The sequence below is a fragment of the Melozone crissalis genome, unplaced genomic scaffold (assembly GCF_028551555.1).
Source record: "Melozone crissalis strain CALT ecotype California unplaced genomic scaffold, PUWL_Pcris_2 ptg000016l_1, whole genome shotgun sequence".
Lineage (NCBI taxonomy): Eukaryota > Metazoa > Chordata > Aves > Passeriformes > Passerellidae > Melozone > Melozone crissalis.
In genome coordinates, this window is record NW_026535794.1 from 55,008,338 (window position 1) to 55,032,609 (window position 24,272).

The 24,272-nt window shown below is 37.3% G+C and overlaps 1 protein-coding gene across 1 annotated transcript in view; it reads left to right on the top strand.

Annotated features, from left to right (window-relative positions):
- VPS41 (VPS41 subunit of HOPS complex) overlaps positions 1–24,272 on the top strand; it is a 109,266-nt gene that overhangs the window by 43,297 nt on the left and 41,697 nt on the right. The window contains exons 5-10 of the mRNA XM_054273825.1: positions 2,801–2,875; positions 8,723–8,785; positions 9,919–9,984; positions 19,117–19,236; positions 22,709–22,855; positions 24,068–24,134. Of these exons, the coding sequence (XP_054129800.1) occupies positions 2,801–2,875; positions 8,723–8,785; positions 9,919–9,984; positions 19,117–19,236; positions 22,709–22,855; positions 24,068–24,134 (538 nt within the window). The remainder of the gene's footprint in view (positions 1–2,800; positions 2,876–8,722; positions 8,786–9,918; positions 9,985–19,116; positions 19,237–22,708; positions 22,856–24,067; positions 24,135–24,272) is intronic.

The window sequence follows — 24,272 nt, forward strand, 5'->3', positions numbered from 1 at the left end:
TCCCTGCATCTGCCTTTCTTGACTTGGGTGGCATTGGAGCGCTTGGCAGTGAAGACAGAGGGACAGAAGTCATTGAGAACCTCAGCCTCCTTTTCGTCCAGGGTAGCCTGGTCTCCTGTTTTCTTCCCACATCTTTTCTATCCTTAGTCTCTCTTTTGCTTGCCACATTCCTGTAGAAGCCCTTCCTGTTATCCTTAGTATCCTGCAGGAGAGGTTTTGCCTTACTGAGCACTGTTAATTACCTGAATACAATCATACATTTAATCTCCAAAGTATTGCCATATGGCTTTCGCATTACAACAGATAAATTCCATCATCCTCATCCTCGTCTTCAACGTTTATGTGAAGATAGCTTATGTAGTCCACTTTACCTATTTTCTACGCTTCATTTTTTCAGAATCAAACTTTTTCAAAGCCATTTGACTGGAAAATAGGAATAGTGTGGACTGTAGGATTGAGCCGTCAGCTCCTCTGGTGTGTCCTGGTTTGTGTCATTTTGTCTTAGGTTTTGTTGCAGAGTGTCTCCAACAAGGCCCATCACACTGGAGTGCTGCCAGATCTGCTGTTGCTGTGATGTCAGTCTGATGGTGGATGCAGGTGCTGGAGTAATGAGAAGAACATGACGAGTTGAACACTGTACCTTAGTGTATGACCCTGTGCCAAGACTGTACTACTGAAGACAGATGTTTTGTCTTTGCAATTGCAAAATAACAAATGAAGGGAAGAAACTTAGTGGGAAAGTTGTGGCAATGGCAACTTAGATGCAGCCCGGAACAAAAAACCCCATATCACTTCCATGGTAAACTCAGTTAAATTTTCTGTGCTTCTCCTCTCAGAAGGCCAGAGGTGTTCCTGGTAGTAGAGGGAATGGTGCAGAAATGCTTTTTCCCAATGGCCACCCCTAGACAGAGGCAAAGTCTTCTCTTGCAGCTTGATGAGCAAAACAGAAATTTAGAAAGGCATTTTTCAAGGCAAGGGAGGAATGAAAGTACATGCTGTTTATGAAGATTCTAGAAAGTCAGACTGACAACTGATACAGGATACCTTACTCAGCATCCTCCAGTCTTGGAATTAGCCAATTCTGTGTGTAATATCTGAGAATAGAGCTTTTACAAGGATGTTGGCCACACAATCAGGTTGGTGGGCTTGAGCTGTATTCCTCTGCTGATACCCCCTAAATGTGACAGAAGGAACACAGCTGTGGAATGTGCTCCAGCTGCCTACCCTGCTAGTCGTGCACTGGTGTCTGACCTTGAAATGTAGCAACTCAGCATAACCAGTCTGTGGCAAACAAAAGTACTTCTGGAGCACATAAGTCAAAGAAAATTGGTTTAAATTCCCAGTGAACTTCTTTGCAAACAACACTCTGTAGAAAGACCACTTTGTGATAGGCAGTAATTTCAATATTTCCAGGTGCCATTTTGTGGTGAGACCAGGAATTATATGTTTTGTACACAAGAAAGCAGGAAAGCAAAAGGGCAGTGTAACTTTCCCAACTCATCAGACAACTATAGCAGTGCAGTGTTCAGTTGTTCAATCAACCTTGATTTTAAAAAAGCTTCTAGAAAATATGATTTGGGCATATGCTATTTTCAGAGTGGATGGGAGGAAAGCTTCCCTTTCTCTGAGTTGGAATTTGTTGTGTGTGTGAAAGATGTGAAAACACCTCAGTTCATCTGCTGTAGAATAGCCCATGTGGAGAGTGTGTTTTTATATACTTATTACATACTTTTAATGCAATTCCAACTGCCATAGCATATGTAAGGACCTGTGATACTTCATACACAGTTGTGTAGCATCTAATGTGATCCCACAACTCCAGTGCTCTTCCAGTGACGCTTCGTTTTTACAGAAACGTATGATGGAATTTCTTTTATCATGCTCAGAACCACAGGAGTGGTCTAAGTTGTCATTCAATCCATTCTGGTTTTTATGAGACTAAGAAAACTGGTTCTTAAAAGTGTGAGAGACTTACCTCTGGGAAGATCCTTCAGTGATTCTTAAAATGATGAGCTGTTTGTTACAGAGGGTAAAATCAGGATCATGGTGCATAAGAAGTTTCTGGTGCCTGAATATAATTGACTTGGTTTTTGTATGCAAGAGGATATGCCTTGGGTTATCCAAATGATGTTATGAGTTAGCCCTCCATACCTCAGGTATGAGTAGCTGTTTAAGCTAAGTAAACAGTAGCAGATACTGTCTAACCCTGTAGGTTAGAACCAAAAGTATATTTGGATAGGGAAGGGAAGATTTATTAAATTGGGATGGTTTTCAGGCTTTTCTCCGTATTTGTCTAAGACCAAGTAAACCTATGTTGCACTTCAATACCTTCTAATACTTCTGAGAACAATAGTAGAGCCAAAACTGAATGTAGGAGAAGGAATTTGAAAAAACAAATAATTACAGGCCTAGCCATCAGACCAAAATAGAAAGTCTCCAGTTGCCCTGATGTCTCTGTAGTCACCATATTTTATCCAAAGTTTTGTTAGCAAGAACTAATAGCCAGTGGTGCTCAGGCACAGATGTTTAAGGTCTGGGAGCCTGGCACTTCATGGGAGTTCCAGAGCCCTGAGGCAGGCAACTGCAAAAGGAAAGTCAGAATTTTGGAGTGAGGCAGAAGGCTGGAAAGAAGTCTTTTGGCTTTGTCATAGAAATACCTGTTCTGTGAGGATTTTTTGATTCATGCAACTAAACATTACTCAGTCGTTCACACGTAAATCTTTCAAAGTGCAAGGAATGTTAAAGCATGTCCTTGGTGATGTAACTTTAAAAGTATCTTTTCCTTGTTTTCTTTCTCTAGAGCCCAGTGAAGATAAATCAGATCAGCCTGGATGAAAGTGGAGAGCACATGGGTGTTTGCTCAGAAGATGGGAAGGTACAACAAATCTCTTTATATATTTGTTGAGGTAGCAGGTAGTCCTAGTATTATACTAGGATAATTGTGATAACCTGTGGAGTTGATTCCTGCATTGAGCACCACTACTTTGACCATACATTTTGAGAACTGAACTCACCTTTGAATACTCAAAATTAAAGTCAAATATATTTTGCACAAATATGCTGTAGGAAAAGTAATTACAAGAATGTCAATAATGTAACTGCTATTAAGCTGATTAACAGCTGTGACAAGAGGTCATGTCAACTTAATCATTACTGCTGTGCCAGTTATACTTCAGTGACTACTCTGCTGTTCCTGCAAGACAGTAGTTTAATGCCTTTCTGCTATAAATCCACAAAATTGGATTTTGTGGACATGATTTCTGTGGGCTGGTGGTTTTCATTTTCACACACTTTATGAATGTTTCTCTTGAATTACAGAATCTTTTGATAAACAATCATAGTTTATCAGAAGAACAAAGTGTCTTACAACAGCCACATTAAATAAATGTAAAATCAATATATGTACAGTTTCCTAAAAAACCTGCTTCCTTGACTGAGGACATATATCATTTGTGTAGTGTATAAGTAGCAATTATCAGTGCTTCTCTGGAATGTTGAGCTGTGACATTTAGTGGCTTTGGTGATTGATTTTCCAGTTATAAGAATGTCTTTTTGTTTTTTTCAGTGGATGACAGTATTTTCTAATGTTGGTTTGCAATGATAAGATTCTAATGCACAGTGTGTATTTAAGCTTATTTTTGATATAGTGCCCATATACAAATGCAGTGCATTAAAAGTAATCTAAATAATTTCTCAATATCCAACTTACTTCTCAGGAGAACATTTCTTACGTAGTAGACTTGGGGGAGGAGGAGTGTTGGTAATCCTAATGTTGCATTCAGTTGAAGTTCTTTAAATTAAAATACAGCTGGAATTTGCAATGGGAAAAATGGGGAAAGATGCACTTTAGACTGTGTGTGTTTGGGTTTTTTCATTCCAAATAGAGTTTTTTGTCCCTCAACAGGCAGGCAGCCAGTTTGTGTATCCAGGCCTTTTATTTCCGAGAGATATCTTGATGTCAGTATCTTGGCACAGTAATGAGGATACTCGTGCCTATCAAAGTGGTTATAGAATTTTACATCCTGTGTGAAACCCCACAAGAGTATCCTGTTTGTCTAAGCATGATAAGGCAAGGGTCCGTAATTGTGCAAGCTAATAAAAATGTTGAGCTAGCATTGTTGGTTTGGGTTTTCCTATGGTGTTGGGGAGCAAGCACTTAATGTGAGGGCTCCTCAAATATGACTGTGGATGACTGTCAGTAATCCACTATGCTCCGGTGAGACTGCAAGCCATACACATTTTTTTGTATACTAAGCTAATATTAAATACACTTATTTCATTTCAGATATACTGAAAAACTTACTACTCTGGTGTGGTTCTATTTGAAAAGACTTCAATACTTTAAATGGTGACTCCGTCTTCATTTAGTGAAATAGCAGTTGTGGATCCCGTGTATGACATTCATACTATACAAGGCAGTCTAAAATACAGTGCCACAGCCACAGGAATGTAGTATCACAGGTACAATATTCAGCATAGTTGCATTCATAGAGTCCAGGAACTTTGATGCTTCACCATATTCTACACTTGTGAAACACTCATCTGGAGATTTGAAAGATATGGGTGTTTTAGAAGTTAGGTTTTCCACATGACCCAGAAAGGCTTGTGTGTGTGAAATAATCCACCCCTAAAATTGATTAAAATAAACAGTTTTATGTTGTGCTACTGTATAAGAAAATGGCAGATTCCCAGCCAGACAATGTAACACTAACAGATTCTGATTATAACAAAAGTGTAACTTTCATTCCTTATAGCTCTTACCTTACTACAGTTGGAGTGTTGATATTGTGAGCAGTTAAAATACTTGTACAAGTAGTTACAAAGTCTTTATTAACTTGATTAAATATGTAAAAGTGGTGAAAACAATTTAAAAAAAAAAACGAGGGAAAAACAGTAAAGCAGTACAGTAAAACAATTTTGTTTTCTTAAATCAGTTTTAAACAAAAAAGCAGATGTAAAGAAGAAGCCTGGGAATTTTGAGTCAGCTGCAAGTATATTCTACCAATTAATGAAGATATGTTCTCTTTTGCTATAAGTAGAGTGCATTTTCACATATCAAAGTGGATCCAATATGATAGAGATGGAAGTCATTTTTTTCTTGCAGAAAGGCCTTATGATGAGAACCTCCTCCTCATATCTGTTCTGCTGGCCGATATATTTTATTTTACTACTTTTTTCTTCTGACTCTCAAACTAGATTTGATCTAGCTGTATAGACTGGGGGGAGAGCACAGAAGAACAGTACAATTATCTAACCTTCTTCTTGACAGTCAACATCCAGACTGTCAAAACATGTCGCATGTATGTCATGCATGTCCAACAAATGCTTTGGGAGCCACTTGCAGCTTTTCTGTACTACACATTTAGTTCTTTGAGAACTTTCCTTTCTAATGAAGTCAGCTGCAGCTGATCGCCACTGGCATGGAAAGGATCAGAAATCATAACCAACACCAGCCTTCTAGTCTAGCTGCTGGATATTGAAATGTTAGGGTATAAGAGAATTTTGGTGCTCAAATAAATAGAACAGGAAGCAGGCTGGCATCCTCAGAATTGTGGAGATTTTTAGATTGGTTTTTTTTGTGTTAGTTTTGTGTGTAGTTAATTGTATACTATCTTGAAAAACCTGGATGTGACTCCCAATTTTGCTAAAGCTTCCATGACATTACATAAGAGTGTAATTGGCACTCTTATTCTGGCTTGTAACTTTTTTATATGAAGAAATAGAAATTATATTGAAAACTCATGTGCTTACATGTTTTAGTGTCATCTCTAATGCCTGTAACAACATTGATGTTAAGAATATCCGTGAATTACATTGATAATTTTTCAAGAAACGTGACTTGATTTCCTGCCTTTTGGTCACTGAACGTTGCTTACTTTTTCCACATGTGGAAGCAAAGAAGCAGCTAAGTCTGGATGCACTGGAGTGGTGGGTTCTAGATATTTAAAATCAGACAGGACTAGCAAAATGTAGTGGAATCATAAAATCCTTTTTCCAGCTGCCTAAGAGCATTGTGAACAGAGTGGGCATGGAAAGTAGAAATAGATAAATCCAATATAGGTTTGTAATAGCAAAAGAATCACTTTCTTTCTGAAGAATATGAGACATTAAGAAGTAATAAACTGTTAGATGATGTCCCTAGAGTAAACATGATAGCATGTATTTTTTGTGGAATTGTTTTTTCCTCTTAGCTCACTCCACGATGTTGTAATACTCCAAAAGAAATATATTGCTGTATTCAGTGATATATTAAGAAAACGTTGAAGGCACTGTTGCTAATTTTGATTAATTACTTTTAATTTGAGAGGGGTGTTTTGTAATTTTTGAGGATTCTGCTTTCACAGAATTTGTAGTGTTATGTTTTAACTGTGTATTTTCTCTTTTTTTCTGCTTTCTTTTTTCTGTCTTATTTTCTCTTTCCTCTATTTCTTACTTTGTGTAGGCTATAGTACTGAATATGATGTGCCAACTGATGAAAACAAAAACCCAGAAAGCAAAATCCTCAAGACATCAGCCCAAAGGTTTTTTAGGCTTACAGCCAGGTCCAATTCAAATACAACCCTTTGGCTGGCTTACATAATCACAGCTTTGTGATACATCTCACAGTCTCCAAATATTGAGTTTTCTAATCCATTGGAGCAGTAGCTCAGCCCTACACAGTGCATGCAGAAGTATTTTTAAAGTGTGTTGTTAGAGGCCGTATATTCACTAATGAGTAATGGACTGAGCTGATAATGCTTAGGAGATGTATCCAGGAGACAAGCTTGAAAGGAAAATGAGGTGCTTGGAGATGTTTTTAACTTCACGAGCCTGCTGAACTTTGAGCCACTCTAAGGATGTCCTAGTTCCTTGCAGATGGCTTAGTTCCTCTTGTAGTTTCCCTGAAGTTTAATATATTTACTTTGTCTTCTTGACTGTCTGCAGGAATTTTGGATGTTCTTGGGCCCTGAATTGATCTCTTTTGAGCAATTAAGCCTCACATTTTGTGGCCCATTACTGATATTTACTGACTTTATTCTTCAGGTCTCTCTCTAAAGGGATTTATATTTTCTCATCAATATTATTTTTTATTTTTCTCCCTGAAGGAATCACGATGGGAAGAAAGAAATAAGGTCAAAAGATCTTTTAGAACTTTAGAGTCCAATGCTGAACATGCAGAGCAGAATTACTGAAGGGATTACCTTTTCCAGAAAATTTTCTAGAAAATAATGAGAGCCTATCTGAGAGCATTCTTAAGTAGATTTGCTGTCAGATACATTTTCTCACTGATCACTCCATGGGATCCTCTTTTTTCTCCCTTCCTCCAGTGGTGTTCATCCCTCCTTGGATGAGTTTGTTTCAACAATTTCTGACAGTGGGTGGAAACCTCTTAAAAACATAATGAAAAGGCAAACCATTTATTACTCTTCCTGGAAAACATAGTTAGTAAATCAGTTACTAATTTCTGGCCATAAGTCATCAGCCCCATTTTATTCCTAAATTCTGCAGGAACTAGGCGGTCAGCTGTCTCATCTGAGAGTAAGGACAGGGAATATTTTTTATTGAATGGGGAGTCATGAATCCAAAAGAGGGCTGTACTTAAAATAATCTGAAGGTACCTTATTCTGTAGTCATATAATCTAATAGTATTTCATTAGCACTTGATATCTCTGTACTTGTTCTGAATTAAAGGCAAGGAAACATTTTAAAAATCTGTTCATTCTCTTGACAGTAAAAACTTTTTTTTAAATTCAGTGTTGATGCTTCTTCAGATGGATTAATTCTGATAAATATGATTGCCTATGGTTGCAACTCCTTTGCTGACTCTTAAATGTACTGATACCTCGATATAAGTGAGAAGGGAGGAATCTTCAGAGAAAGAAATTTCCAGTGATCATGGAATAAAACAAAATAGCACTGTATGCACTTGGGAGGATGGGAGGATGCCTAGAAATATATGGAACTTGGATTTCAGGCTGGTTTTGCTTTATTGTCACAAGTTTCTTTTCTTATGTAAACCCTGTATTGCTTGGAGGGAAAAAAAATCCTACCATTCTTTCTCAGAAAGGAAGAATTTTTAATTTATTTTCTCCTGAATGTTATTCTGTTGCTCTTACCATAGTTAGGTTGCTATCTGTTAAACAGATTGGATCAGCCTAAAGCAAAAGGAACTTATTGTTTTTACTGTGATTGTAACAAAAACAAAAAGAGGAAAAATATTCATAAAAGTATTTCTGTACTGCTGCAAATATTAGAGATATGTCACTGTAGAAGACCAGCCATATCAATTAGCTCTGAATTGTTAACTGTGCCTTCCTTTAGGAAAAAAGATGTCATGTGTCACCCTGGTTTTTTAAGATTTTCTAAGCCTTCTGATGTTGACATTCTTGTAGTGAACTTTCTCACACACTTTCTGTAAATAACTCACTGTTTTTCATTCCTTTATGGAGGAGGAGAGAGTTGATGGACTGTTGGTTTGACCAGTGTCATTGCAGAGGTGTCACTGTCACCTTCCAATCCGCTGTCACTTTTGTAAAACTATAAATATTGGAGTCAGAGAATAAAACTTACCTTTTTTCCTTCACCGTGACAGCGGTGGTGTGCTTGTGTTCTTTCGTGTCCTTCAGCGACAGTCATGTTAGCATTCAAATTAATCTTCTAGTTGTTTGGTTTTTACTTTCAGTGTTAATTGTTCAGTGTAAATCATAGTAAATAATTTTCATTTTTCAATATACTTTTTCAGGTACAAGTGTTTGGATTATATTCAGCAGAAGAGTTTCATGAAACATTTGACTGTCCTATTAAAGTAAGTGCTTGTTTTAATCTATAGTAATTGTGGTGGTGTTGTCTTTAATAACAGAAAGGTCACATGCAATATAAATGAAAGAGACGAATATCACTTCCTTACAATGTTATTCAAGTAACTAGGAAATAGTTTTCTATCTCAATCTAAAAGCTTTTGATCTGGTTAGGTAGGAAGAAAGCCAATCTTGGTTTTGTAAGAAGTATTATTGAGTTTTTCAAATACAAAAGGAAAGTGAAAGAGAAATTGTCCTGTTTCAGGTGTTACCCGTCTCAGCATATTTCTTTGTAGATTTGTGATACAAGTTCTGAGGGTTCTGCTAAATGGGAGGTCAATACTTTGCAACCAGTTCATATCCATTAAACCTGCCTCAAAATAAAGCAATGGGCAGTGATACTGATGTACCCTATCTGAAGGGAAGACTTGAGTTTAACTCTGCTTTAGAAAAGTGTGTCTGTCTGGCTGGTGAAAAAAGGACGTCTACTAGGCATATGGGAAAATCCAGTACTTTTTAACAAGAAACATTTCTTGCAGGAGGAAAGGCGATATGGGCAAATGTTTGCATTTTGCTGCTTGGGGTCTTCATGTTGCAGCTGCTCTTTAGGGTGTGGGGGAAAGGAATGAGAAGGTTAAGTTTTCACACATGCCAGATGTGACATGCCAGACTTGCCTCCTAGGGCCTTTACTGCTCGTACAGCTTGATCTCCACCCTTGACATTGTGACACATAAGGCAAAGAGACTGTGTGAGGTTCTACACAATATTGTCCTCTGGCAGGGCTGAGGTATGTGTGCCCTTCAGGCAGGCCCCAGAGCAGATTTAACTGGGGTAACTTGCTCACAGCAGTCTTGTTCTGATTGGTCCTAATTCTGCAGCTTGCTCTACAGAAAAGTAGCTGTTCAATGCAACATGATGCTCGGTGTCACCTGTGTCCTGCAGCATATAATATGAAGAATTATCTTCTAATAAAAAAAACCAAGTGTCTGAAGCAACTAGGCTTTACTTTAGAGAAAGAACTCAGCTGTAATACTTGATAATTGACAAAGGGTTATCTAGTTTAAAAAATGATGTCATGCTTTATGTAAACTCTTACTTAAACCACAATCCTCTCTTTCCCTTTTCCCCCACCATCCCCAGATTGTTGCTGTTCATCCTCAATTTGTAAGATCCCACTTCAAGCAGTTTGTAACAGGAGGAAAAAAGGTAAGCATTCATAATGAACTTTGGTTACCTTTAAATAGCCCTTGATATAGCTCAGAAGGCTATGTATGTGAGTTATAACACCTAGAACAAAGACTTTTGCTTTTTCCTTCTATTTATGCATTGTATTCTAAAACATTGTTAATTAGAAGTGACTTCAGGGGAAAAGTGCAATTTTAATGTTAAAAACACGTCACAACAAGTTGGGATTCGGAGTAGAAATACCATTATGTCTAGATAGTCTGAAAAAAGAGTAATTTATATGTCCTGGGCCAGATTTTCTCCATTTTAATTTGTTGAAGTGGGAGCAGAAGTTAGACCTTAAAACTGATCGTGTTATCTGTGGGGGATTTCTTGGGATGGGGTTTTGTTTCGTTGTTTGGGGTTTTATTATAAGGAAATAAACCCAAGTATCTTCATCAGCTCTTGGCCATGGTGAGGGGTTTTGTTGGTTTGTTTAAAATGAACTAAGGCGAGTTTTTGGTATAGTAGAGCTCACCCCATTCCAAGCACTCACATCTCTAGGTAGTCTTCTATTTGGATTCAGTCAGTGTTTTAAATGTTCATTAAGTGTGTTATTAGTGTAGGATACAATTCTGACTTCCAGATTGCAGGTGTTTCCATGTCCTACAGGTATCTTATATCACATTGCATATTTTCAGTCAAAATATGAAAAGTTTTATTTGGAACAATTTCTTGAATTCCTGGAATTTTATTTTCCTTCTGTTAAGAGTTAAGGATGAACAATCCTCACAGATGCATCAAACCAAATGCCATTGCATTGCTCTTACCAGCACACAAAAACTACAGGCTTCTAGTGCTGAATGCATCTTAAATTTCATTAACAGTTCAGTAAAATGTTTCAAAGCACAGCTGTGCTTTAGTTATTTAAGGGGTGTGTGTGCTTGACAGATTTTTCTGGCTGGTAGAAGTTGGTGTTGTCCTTAAAATAATGCACAGTCAGTGTGTGTCTTTGTCAGCCACCAGTTTGTGAAGCTTTTTAGTGCTGATAAAAGGGGCATGGAAGGAGAGGAGCATGGAATTAATAGAACAGGCTCCGTCAGGTGGTAAAAGATCTTGCATTCACCTGATGCCAAACAGAAAAAAACATCAGGGAGTTAACACATTCTCTTTGGTTATCTTTGATTACTTGACAGGTTGTTTTATATTCTGTCCTCTGGGGAATGGTATACTCATTCTTAATACATTCATGCTTTGCTGAGGAACTTTCCTCCTCAGAAAAACTTTAATTGACATCTTAACATAAGGTATTTAGCATTGAAGCAAATGTCACTTGACACCTGAAATTTGATTTTATTGGTACAGAAAACCAACAAATAAAGCTTTTAGCCTTGCAGTAGAAGCCTTTCTCCTTCTCTCCTGTCCTCCTAAAGGAGCATCTGTACTTCTGTAAAAGCAACCACAAAATGCTTTTTGAAAATTCAGAAAGCTAAATTCCACCTACTAAGAAAGCTACTTTCTTGCTTTTTCTGAACATTTACACCTCTCCTTAACTGTAAAGCCAAAGTGTAGTATGGAGGCAGCAGGCAACAGACAGCAGAAGAGTGAGGAGAAGCAGGCTGAAGCATACAGCCTCAGGCTGTGGACCTCACCACTCTCTCCCTGTGTCTGGGGGATTGTGCTTACTTAAGCAATGTTAAGCAACCAAGGTGAGCTCCTTCAGGGAAGGGGACAGGTCCTCCTGTGGCTCCTGAGGTCTGTGCTCTTTTAGCCTTGGCATGTATACGCTAACTTCATCCCTGATAGCTGGCAGTGGTGGGTAGCATGTTGTCTGTTGTCCTCATCCACACCAAGGTAAGAGTGACAGTAAGAGTACCTTAATTTTGGAGCAAATGTAAAAGAAAAGCTTTGCTTAAAGCTGTAATGGTATGCTCCTTGCCTGAGCTGCATTAAAAAACATGGTATATATAATGTGAATTCTTAATCCAAAAGCTTGCTGGATCCATTTTTGTTTTTACTTTCTGAGAATGGTGACATAATGTATGGAAGCATTTTTAAAGTGGAGTGAGTGTTTTTGTTTGCTTTGCCTTCATTTTTTTAGAAAAATATTCTTCATAACAATATAAAATGTGTAAAAAATACATTTTTCAGTTCAAAGATCCACTCAGGGCATATCCTGAAGATCCTGGAAATATTAAGAGATGGAAGTGGGAAAAAGACCCTAGCAACATGCTTCAGGGATGCACAGTGCAGGTCCTCAGTTCCCTACACAGGTGGATGTCTGGAACTTGGGTGAATTGCTGTGTAATGCTGGGATTTGCTACATCTTAGAAGCTCAGCCTGACCTAAAGCTGACTTAAGAGCAGGGCTCCCTAGGGTATCTGGGGTAATCATTGTGTGTTGTAAGCTTAACTCTACTGTGCATTTGTTTATATGGTTGCTTAACTTTGCTTAAGTAGGCATATAGAGAAGCTTTTCTCTAAAATGTATTATGAACTAATTGAATTGTTTGCATATTAAAGCATTAGTTTTTAAAAGAAAAGAACTTCTGTTAAAATTGAGATAATATTTTGGGTTGGTAAAGCTTATTTCACCCATTTTCCTAAGTGAATTTATATTATCTGTGCCTAGAAATAAGGCAGGTACTGTGGAAACTGACACTGTTGGAGTGAGAAGCACTAAGTGCCATACTAAAAGGAGGTTCTTCCCTGTTCCCCTCCTCATCTCTGCAATTAACCACAGCACCGTTGTGCTTATTTGGCAGATGACGGTAACCCTGACATAATAATACTGTATATTGTAAATAATAGGGGATTTCTGTCCAGAGCAGACAATAGAGCTTCAAAGCAAGAGAAAAGACAAATACTGTGTTATTGCAGGCCATAACCTTGTACCTTTTAAAAAAAGGCTCTAATCTCAAAAAATAACAGGGTAAAAGCCAACTAAATGAGGGTGGTAAAGCTGAAAACAAGGTTTTCTTGTTTTAACTCTTAGAGTGCTGGTCTTCCCCAATACATCAACTAAATAAATGTTTTTGTGAAGTCCAAGTATCCGTTATGTCATGAGGGTTAAACAGACAGAACTAATAAAGAAAGAAGACTGAAGATTATTTCAGATGCAAAGTCAAGGTATCAGCTACTGTGACTTATGTAAAGACAAGGAGAGCAGGACAAGTTGAGATTCCTCTCTTGGCAGAGACATCATCTCTATTAACATCAATAACGAGATACAAAGGTTTTTGTAGTGAAACACTTAGGAGAGTGAGTCCTCTGGAGTGATTGAGTCACTCTGCTGAATGTGTGCTAATGAAGGCGTTTTGTGACTCTTCTCAACCTAGCATGGTAGTGGGGACCCAGCACAAATTAAGCAAATGTATTCTGAAGTATAGGAGTAGAATATTCTGTATCAGAAGGGACTGGGTCTCCTCATTTGCCTAGGACATATATTTTGTATAATAAATATTGATTTGCATGTCCACTCTGAAACATTTTAAGGGCTAGAGAACCAAAATAAAACTGATTTACCCAGTGACTGTCAACAGTGTCATCTCTCTATATCTATCTGTGTCTATAGCTACACAACATATCAATGGGTTTTTATATATATATTTGTTGGAAATATGTATAAATCCTTTTTAATAATGTCTGTGTTTCTATTGCTGCAGAAGATACACTATAAGAACTGATCTTCAAATACAGATGTGTCTGATCGTGTTTGTCCCATTTATCCTCCTAGAATTAACATTTAAATATATCAATGCTTGTGTTTAAATATTAGACTCTTTTTTTCTTTTATAAAAGCAGAGAGAACTTATTGTTATCTGGGGGAAATTTCTTATTAAAGAAAAAACAACCAAAAAAACAACCAAACAAAAAAAACTATTTCAATGTCAGAATTTCAGAATTTTGGACCCATGGTAACTCTTGCCTGAAATGCAAAACAAGACAATCTAAATTCCTTTCCACTCCAGGTGGAGCAACAACATATACAGAGAAAGCATGGTGATTGCAAACAGTGCAGAAGTGGAAAGAGAAAAGCATTGTTGAGGATCTGTGACTGCTGTTAGGGGTAGTGGAATTTCTATGTTAAAGTCAAGGAATGTCTCAGATATTTTTTTTTAATTGTTGCTTTTTAGTGTCAGCAGATGCACTTTGTGTGGTGAGTAAGTAGATGACCTTACCTCTGAACCCTATGATATATACTTCGTAATAACTGAAGTACTTTGACAAATTATTAAATTGTCAGGATGCTGTTTGCAGCACAGTCCATTTTTAGAAAGCAGATAGTCAGCTGTTTGGCATTATGTTGGGTAGAAGAGTACCAGACAAGAAAGGCAGATTGCTTTGTAAGCTATAAAATGTCACTCAGTAAATACTCAAAGGTCTGATTTAAGTGAAGAAGGAATAAATACTGTGGCAATTTCTGTCCATGCATTGGATAATTTACCATAAGCAGGAAACAAACTGTAGCAGCAGGTAAACCACAATACTACTGGTCTGTTATTGCCTTGCTGCAATGCATAATGCCCAGATGTATCCCATATTATTAAACAGAGGAGACTTGGATATATAGTGTGTCCTGTTTGCTTAATAAGCTTTGCTTACGTTTCTTCTTTATGGGTATTTGGGTAGGTGTTTCTTTTTTATCACTAGAACAAAAACTCTCCTTGTGCAGCAATAAATTTGGTTTGTGTAAAGGAAATGGATCGTAGTCCTATGTGCATGTAATCTATAGTTTTGTGTTTTACAAATGTCTGTGTAGAACCCTTTTTTTCATTGCCTGAGGTGGCAACTGAAGAGGATCTAAGTGTATGAAATGTGTCTCTCTGCCTGCAAGACGGCAGGATTTGCTTTTCAAGGTGTTAATTCTGTAGCTTTTTTTGAATAAGCAACAGCTGGAATGTGGCAGTTGAGTTATTAAAAGTGAAGCCTAATATAAGTCCTGTGGCATTTGTTTGTATTAAACATCTCAAAATGTCTAGCTCCTCTGTCCATGAAGTACAGCAGTAGCTCCTGTTTCGTCTCTCGCTGTTGCCATCACATACCTCCTGATACTGCTGTGTGCCTCTGCCTCCTTGCTTGATTTCCCTTGACTGCACTTGCTGCCCTCCTCTCTGTTCACATCCCAGCTCCCTACACAACATTTTGTGATGAAATCTTGAAAGCTCATCTTCAGCCACAAGCTTGAGGCTTACATTATTCTCTGTCTTGTTTGGGCTCATTCCAGTCCCATCGTCTGTTTCAAATACAAAATATAATTTTTTATTGTTGCTGTATGTTTTCCTAGGGATGAACTATTAAACAGTAAGTCTTCATGAGGCATGCTGTTCTGTGTTACTCTCTGGTATCTGTTAATCTTGACTGTGCCTCTAAATATTTGTTATATGCTGAAAACAATAAATAGCTGTAGCGATCACTTGTAACCATGGAAATAGCATTTTAGATTTTTGTGGTCTTGCGTGGCTGAGGTGAAAGTGGTGACAGAGACACCAAAACACAGGACAAATGCCAAAGGTAGGCTCATCCTCACACTTAGACAAAGAACAGGACAAGGAAATTACAGGGACTTTTTTCCTAATTTTGATTTTGGGAGATAAAAACTGATCCAACAGTTCTGCAGTAGGGAATGGAAAAGTGGCTCTTCAGTTACAAATTGAAGAATTAAGCCTTTTTTTCTTCACTTCACTTTTTCTTCACTAAATCTTCTTCAAATCTTTACACAGAAGTCACTGTGTTGAAACATAGTGATGCTAGGCATCATTAAAAGTGTGTTTCCTTTGAAATTTCTGTGAGAACAGACAGATTTTATTTCAGTATATTGAAACTAGTAAGTGGTAGTGAGAATAAATTAAATTGAATTACTTTACCATGTTGATGCTTCCAAAGTTGCAAATCATTCATCTTTTTGTTCAGAGGATTGGGCATTCCTGTACATAGTTTGAGACCAGGATTACATGTAGTTAGTGTTAATGCTAATTGCATGACAGGCTCCATTAAGTCCAAGCACTCATCTAGTCTCTTTCCTGAATGCACTCTAAAATAGAATGTTGAGCTCTTTTTGGTGTAGATTAATCTCCTGTTAATAAAATATATGGAGAGATATAGTCACTAATCCAAAATATGTATTCATGTATTCACTAATCCAACTTTTTTTTAAAACCAAAAAGTGTCCTGCTCCACCTCTTGTCTCATACATTTCAGTGTCTCATTTTTCTTAATGATCTGGTGGACAATATGCAGTTAAGACTGGCAAAATAATTAGTGAGCTAACAGAAGATTGCAATGTGCTGTGAAAAAGTGTGAGTGGGGACCTTGATGCTAAAGGTTATTTTATTTTAGCTGTATTATCAAATTGCAGTGCATGCAAGAAACACTGAAAGAGTGTTCTAAGCCCAACTGTATTGTATGTAACAAAAGACGAGAAAGTTTTATGAGAGCAAATGAAAAACAGGGAAAACAAACTATTGCAGAGAAGCCAAGAAAGTGGAATTTTGGCTGCTGTTGAAATATAAGTACTGTGAATGCTGACAACCATAATTTAGGATTTATGCAAATAAAGTCTTAAAATATTTTTCTCCTACCAAAATAGAGGGAGGTGGTAGGAAGAGACCCTCTAGAAACCATGGATTTCTTCTTACAAGTCTTTTGAAGTTTTAAATTACCTTCTGGTATGGTCAACATTTCAATGTGGAGACAGAAAGGAAGGCTAAGAAAAAAATTAGGCTGTTCATTTTGAGAGAGATGCTTTCAGTAGACAGCAGTTCCAAAATACATAGGAAAATTCTGGGTTCACAAATTCAATTTCCAGGTGCCATTGCTCTAAGAAGTAACAAATAAATCACAGTATACATATCATCAGCACACAGATAATTGCACTGAAGATAATTTAGTTAAGCATGTTTTGAGATTGCACTTTTTTTAAAGCCACAGTGTGAAATGCCCTTTGGCCTCAGTGTTTGACCTATTTCAGTTGCTGATCTGAAGATGGGAATGATAGGGTGTTTCAGTGATTCAATTTCCATCCTTATTATAGCCGATACCAGCCTGTTGTCTTATACTGCCTTGATCTAAAACCTTGTGTTCTTAGGGTTGAGCATAGATGGAAGCAGGATTTTCCAAATTACCTTCCCTCTTCAGAAGAACTTTCTCAGATCACTTACTTTTCCTTGCAGTTTGAGTCACGAGAGTCACGAAAAAACATGATGTTCACAAACCATGAATAACAAAAAAGATGCAAAGTGTCATACCAACTTTGCTCTGGATTTTGAATATAATAAATTAATTTAAATCACAATTCAGTCACAAGCAGAAAAAATTCCAAGTACAATTAATATAATTGACATCAGCTAGGTTTCACATCATCCACATCAACTTTTGGATCTTTGTCCAGTAAATCTCAATGCAAATACCACGTATTTTGCTGCTGTCATTATTGCATGGTATAAGCATCCAAGCAGTAGTTCTTCTTCTCCTTAGGAAAAAAGTCATTTTCAAGTCTGGATCAGCACAGCACTTTTTTTTTTTTTACGGCATCTTTAGCATCTGAGTGGAGATCATTCATTTGGCCTGAGGGCTGCTCCTATGCTTAACATCTACCTACCAGTCTTCCAATGGAAATCCCTCCATATGGCAGTGAATTGTGGGTGTAGATGTTACGCTGCTTTCAGTGGCTTGCCCTGGTCGCTGTAAAAGAACATGTTCTGTGAGAGTTACTCAGTAACCTTTCCATATGTGGGAAAAAAACTATACTGTCTAAAAGTTGGGCCTTCATGTGACCTATGGGAAGGATGCAAAATCACTTTGCTTGAATTAAAAGTTTGATGTCTGCAGTGCAATTCACACAAAAATTTCTTAATAGACTACCCTACCTAATGCTTGCTTTAAACTCTTGGAGAAAATACTTGTCTTCTGGTGCCATCTGGTGGCTTTAGGAGACAGGCAGTCTGATAATTGCTATTAAAATCTTGTATTTGGTTTAAAGATCTTATTTTAAACAACTGATATCTTAACACTTTATGTATTTAACCAAATACAAGTGGTGAGAAACCATATATAAAAAGTGCATACAGCTGGATCTTAGATAGGAAATATTAGCAAGAAGAGTACTCCATTTGGGTTTTAGCATGGTAGAAATCCTTGCAGACAGCTCTTTCACACTTTCCAGTGTGAGGTGTGAGCTCGGGGGCTTGGGTTCAGGTTGTGCATATATTTGTATGTGGGTGTACTCATGCAAAATATAGCAGGACTATGATCTCAGTAGATGCTTCAGCTTCATACTTGGGTATCCAAGTGCTTCTCTCAGAGTGATTCTTTGTAATCCTATTAAATAACTTAATGAGACATACAAAATCAGAGTGTTCTGATTTGGAAGGGACCCACAAGGATCATCGAGTTCAACTCTTGAGTGAATGCCCCATAACTGGATCCAACCTGCAACCTTTGCATTATTAGCACCATGCTTCAACTAACCAATATGGACTGTCTTTCTCTGCAGACTTTCTGCATGTAGCTGGGTTTTTCTTTGCTGCTGGAAAGCATCCCATAACATCTCTTATGCTTTTAGATATTCTGAAATACCTTCCTTAGAACCTGAGATCACCAGTCACACTAGTTTTATAGTCAGCAGCACTTGTGGTATAGTGCAGTTTGCACATGTGGGACTAAACCACAGTATCTCTAGACCTCGGTGGAGCGCTGTGTAGTTCCACATGGAGGCAAGCAAAAAGTCACAGGCCTGGGGATCTTCTAATTTTCTATGACTGCTTATTTTTTCTGGAGGGAAGGAGCCTATAACGAGATTGATGAATGTCGAGATCGGTGAGGTGACCTGGTTTCTTTAACAATTTTCTGAACTGTTGTCACTAGTGCTGTAGACTTAGGTTTGGAAATACCCTGATTTCTTTGTCTTTAAAAGGTGAATAATTATTCTTACTGTTCTTTGGAGAAACTTGATGAAAGGCCTTCTTAGTAATATTTTTAAAATTTAACAGGAATTCCGTAATATACAAGATATTTGATGTAAATATAGTATAGCAAAATGTTTGATGTTGTTTGCTTTTGTTTTGTGATAGATGTGTATTTTTCATTGCTCTTAAATCCAAACAGAGTAAGGGATAATGAAGAAAAAATAACTTCAATGTCTGTGTCAAATATTTATTGCTGTACTTCTTCATAGTTGCTGTTATATGAAAGAGGTTGGATGAATCGATGGAAGCCTTCAGTTTTGCATGAAGGGGAAGGAAATATAAGAAATATAAAATGGAGAGGGCACTTAATTGCTTGGGCTAATAATATGGTAAGTATTTTTCACCTTCGTTACATGTACAAAAAAATCTCTGTGTTACACTAATTATTGACGTTTTTCAATGCTAATTGCCAGAATATTCAGGTGAAAAGCTGTGAATTTGTAGAATTCAAAAGGCATTGAAGGATAGTGATTTGTATGTTATTTCTTTCAGGAAATTTCATGTGTTGTTTTCTGCTCATTAGTCAGGGTTCTCCAATATGATTGCCACTTCTGAAGAAATTAGTAAAGTGGCTCTACATACCACTGTGATGGTCACTAATGTGCACTGTTATTAATCAGAATTTTGATTAGTGCAATTTATTGAAGCAAACTGAGGAAGGAATGCCTATGTAATTCTTCTCTATATAAATAATAGAACATCTCCACTCTCTTCCACCCACCCAAAAAAAAATAAACTGTCTGGATTTTTCATTTGTACTGAAATGACATTGTCATATGCACTTTCACTATTGCAGATTATAAAACAATACAGTAATAATTTCTCATTTTGTTAGGCCACTAGAAGAAAGTTAGACTTAGAAAAAATAGGCCTCTTTTGTTCTAAGTGTAATTTTAAAGGAAACCATTGCATTCATTCTGAGTGTTACATTTCACCTATCACTGTATATTTAATTGATGGGTCAAGCTCTATGTTTTGCAGCTCAGCAGTGAGGGATATGTTTTTAATGTGTATAATGTCTAAATTCCAAAGTATTTTTTAAAATGTGTTGAAAGTACTTCTGAAACACTAGCTTTTTTTTTCTATTGTTTTCCATCCTAAATGGAAGCATTTATTAAAATATTTTAAACCATTGTTCTTTTTTATATTTCAAAACCAGTTTGATATGAAATTGTTAAAGGTGGGCCTTTGTTTATTTGCTTCCCTTTAATAACTCTGTTAGAGTGGAAGCTTCACTGAGGGCTTGACTGACATAACATTATGTTATTTGAGGGTTTTGTTATTTTCAGATCCATATAATTAAAATACATATTCTAGGTATCTGCTGGAATGGATAGGACAGGACCTATCCCTAGAGATGATGTGCCACAACAGAACACAGAGTACTAATAAAACATTGAGAGCCATCTGTCAGAGACAAAAAGCCATGATCAGGGCCTATATTTCAAAGAAAAATGAAATGACATTTGCCCTCTAAAAGATTAATATATTTGGTTATTGTCCTTTCTCTTCCCCTTTGATTTTTTAAACTCCATTCTCTAGCAAGGTTTTGTGTTACACTTCTTTTTTCCCAAATCAGAGAAAATGTTTATAGCCTTGCTCCTTACTGTGTGTGCATGCTACCTAGTTTTTTATTTAGGTAAGGTCTAATTCTGCTTTTCTAATGCATAGGTAACCCATGTTTTCTGCTTTTCCTTCCCTCTTCTCCTTCCTCCATGGCTAATAGTGCAAGTTTTACAAACTGAGACATCTAAGTGATAAATCCTTAGAGGCATTTGGCTGCTGGACTCCCATTTGGACAGGTTTTAGCTCATTCATGATGGGAAGTTGACTGTGGAAGGCCTTTCAATTCATGATGCAAATGGCATACCTGTTAGAGGAGAAGCCACTGCTCAGGCGTTCTCACAGCATTCAAGGAGTCACACACACACACACTATCCCACACTTTAACTTCAAGGACTGGAGTCCTTTTTCAGTGGGCAGCTCCAGAGAGCCAACAGGGACCCTTTTGATTCCTTGCTCACTTCTTGTGCACCTGCTCGCAGGCAGAGCATGGGAAATTACGTAGCAACAACTAAAATATCAGTGAGCCATCAACATTATTCTTACAGTAAATCCATAACTCAGCACCGTACCAGCTACTAAAAAAAAATTAATAATTAATTAGCAGCCAAAAACAACAGGTGTAAGTTCAGAGCTTACCACCCAAGACTTCAAAAAAATCCAGCTACTTATGCTAAGCAAGTAAACCTAAGCAAGCAACATACTATATCACACGATATTATAATTCTAAATAGCTTACTCTTATGTAAAACTTATTATATTAAACAACTGTCTCTCAACACTTACAACCAAAGAAGATCCTGCACTGTTAGTTTGAAAGCTACTTCAAACAGGAGCTGGTCTATCCCATATAAGATTTGCTGCCATGTAGAAAAACAGAAGGTGTGGTATGGGTCACTAAAAATCATCCTTGGAGACAAAGTGGTAAGATTTATAAAAAGCAACTTTATTAAAATGCAATTCAAGCAAGATTAAAAATTTTATCAGATGAGCTCAGAAAACACAAAGGATAATATTGTTTATGTTACTTAGAGTTCTGCGTTCTGTACATTGCAGATGTTTTGGTAAGTTGTTGTTTGTGTTTGTTTGTTTGTTTGTTTGTTTATTTTTGAAACCTTGATGTCTGCTAGCTGATGAATTGCTAGTGGAAGTGTGTTCCATGCTCACAGTTACTCAGTGACAAAGATCACTGAAAAAAAATCCCACACCCACCCTCATACCACTTACCTTGTGGTTAAAAAAAGAGGCAAAACCTGGCTTAGACCATAACCCCCCTGGCTTAGACCGTGACTTTTAAACAGTTGTATCTGTGTATTTGTACAGCTGAGGACATAGAAACTCACAAGGGGGGGGACAGAAATAGGCAGGGGAATCTTTTAAATCAGTTTTGCCACTAGGAAAATCCTAACATGGCATGGCATCATGGCTGCTGATCTTTCAAGGTCTTTTCCATCCCCCTTCTCTGTGATTTGAAGACTCACTCTCTAAGATCTACTAAAATATTTTATTTTAGAGGCTTATATTTTAAATTATCAAGAACAAGTCATTACTTAATATGAAATTAACCTCCATTTTGCTATTGGAAAGGTTATAGCTTACCTTGTCTAAAGGATACAGAAAAATCTAATTATTGGTTTGTTTTTTTCCTCTGTCTCTTGAATGACTTTAATCTTCCTGGGTTTTAATTTCTTGTTCTATTAGTGTAAGAGATTTCCTGAGGAGGGACTAAAAAAATCACAAAAAGTAAAAAAAAATTTAAAAACCAAGCATTGTTTAAATGTGCTCACTTTCCTGTTTTAATAAGAGTTGAAATGCAAATCTTGAGACTGAATTAGTTTATCTTAATGAGCTGTTGCTTTTCTTTTTCCAAGGTGGAAATTTCTTTGTCTCTGCAGGGACTGTTGTGAAAAGGCTGGGATTCATTTGATTTCTCCAGGAGTAGCACCAGCCTAATAAACCAAACTGGTTCTTGACTGGAATTGCTAGTCTGTCACTCATTCACTTATTATGTCTTTTTATTTGACATGTGAATTTAAAACATCTAAATTACTCTGATCCCTTTACTCCTTTTGTCACTTCCTGGGTTAGATGGGGTTTTGTATCAACAGTTTTTTCTGGTGGCACACTCAGCCCCGCTCTGAAATTTATGCTGTAAACTGCTCTGACTGCCTTAGCGTACAAAATGGTGAGTAGGAGTTTGTCATACTGAATAAAGTTCTCTTGGTTTTAAACTTTCAGGGCGTGAAGATACTTGACATGATCTCCAAGCAAAGAATTACCAATGTGCCTCGAGATGACATAAGCCTTCGCCCAGATATGTACCCCTGCAGCCTTTGCTGGAAGGATAATTTAACGCTGATTATTGGCTGGGGAAATTCAGTAAAGGTGCAATTACCTGTCTTTGTAATAAATGCTTGCTGTTATAACAGACAAACAGAGGATTGTTTCTGAAAAGTAAAGACAATCGAAAAAAATAGAATTTGGTTTGACCAGTGTTCAGAACTCTTGCTACCTCAGAAATGTCATTGGACTGACTCTCACGAGGAGGAGGAGTGATAGGCACCCAGCAGTCAGACAGATCTCAGTGTGAGAGCATGCAGTGAATGTATTCCTCAGGGACATTTCATTCCTTGGAGAGATGTTGTCTTTGGAAAACTTTCAGTGTGCTGTTGAATTCATTTCTTTGGACTAGCGTTAAGGAAGAACAACTTACTATGAGGTATTTTTGTGAGGGGATTGGTTTGGGGGCTGAGGAGGTTGCAGCTGCTAAAACAGCCACATGATTTTGGTCAGCCATGGGGGAAAAAAAAGGGTGGGTGGCAGGACAGGCTGCTTAGGGTTTTGTTATCTTTCAACAGGAAACTGGCATTTCAGACTTGTGTGGTGCAGACTGATTATCATTTGCTCAGACCAGCATATGACATGAGTTTGTTACAAGCCTGTTAGCTGTTTTCTAATAACAGACTGCTGCATCACTGCACAGTGGGAAATTAAAAGTGCCTGATAGGAATAGATGGAAAGGGAGGATGGAATGAGGTAGGTGACATGTAAAAAGCTTTTGGAGCATTAAGCTTAGAGTTTTATAAATGAGGAGGTTTGTCCTAAGTTTGTCATCTGTCTTCCCCCTTCTATTTGCCTTCTAAATGCTTCACAACATTTGGCTATTTGCATTTCTGTGTATATACATACTCCCCTCTTGTAACTGGGAGGAGCAATAGCAAACTTAGTGAATAGGAATCAGGTACCTTGAAAGGTAATGAGACACAAAGTTGTGAGAAGACACCAAAACCAGACTCATAAATAAATGCCTCTGTGAAGAAATCACAGTGGGCATTTATTTTCATATTTCTTTTATGTGGTCCTATGTGGTCCTCTTCTCTCCCAGCATATTTATAAGGCTGTGAACAACAGCCACTACTTTTCTGTGTGGTTTTCTTTACTGATGCATCATTACTGTTTCACAGCTTGTATTTTTCAAAATAAAGAAATCCATATTGGAGAATTCCCGGAAATTGCTTTTATTATTGAGGCAAAGTTAGTGTCATTTTAGGAATTACAGCTTCCTTATTGTAACAATTCAAATCTCTTGTTTCCTAGATTTGCTCAGTAAAAGAACGGCATGCCAGTGAAATGCGTGACCTGCCAAACCGATATGTGGAAATAGGTATGGTTGTATGAATTCACTCCTTCCCAAAAAGCTTTAGAAGTCTTCTACATGCTAGCCGGAACAAAACTGTTACGCTTTGGAGGCAACATGTAGGTGTAACATAAATGTCTCCTCATTTTTACTTGCTGAGGTTAT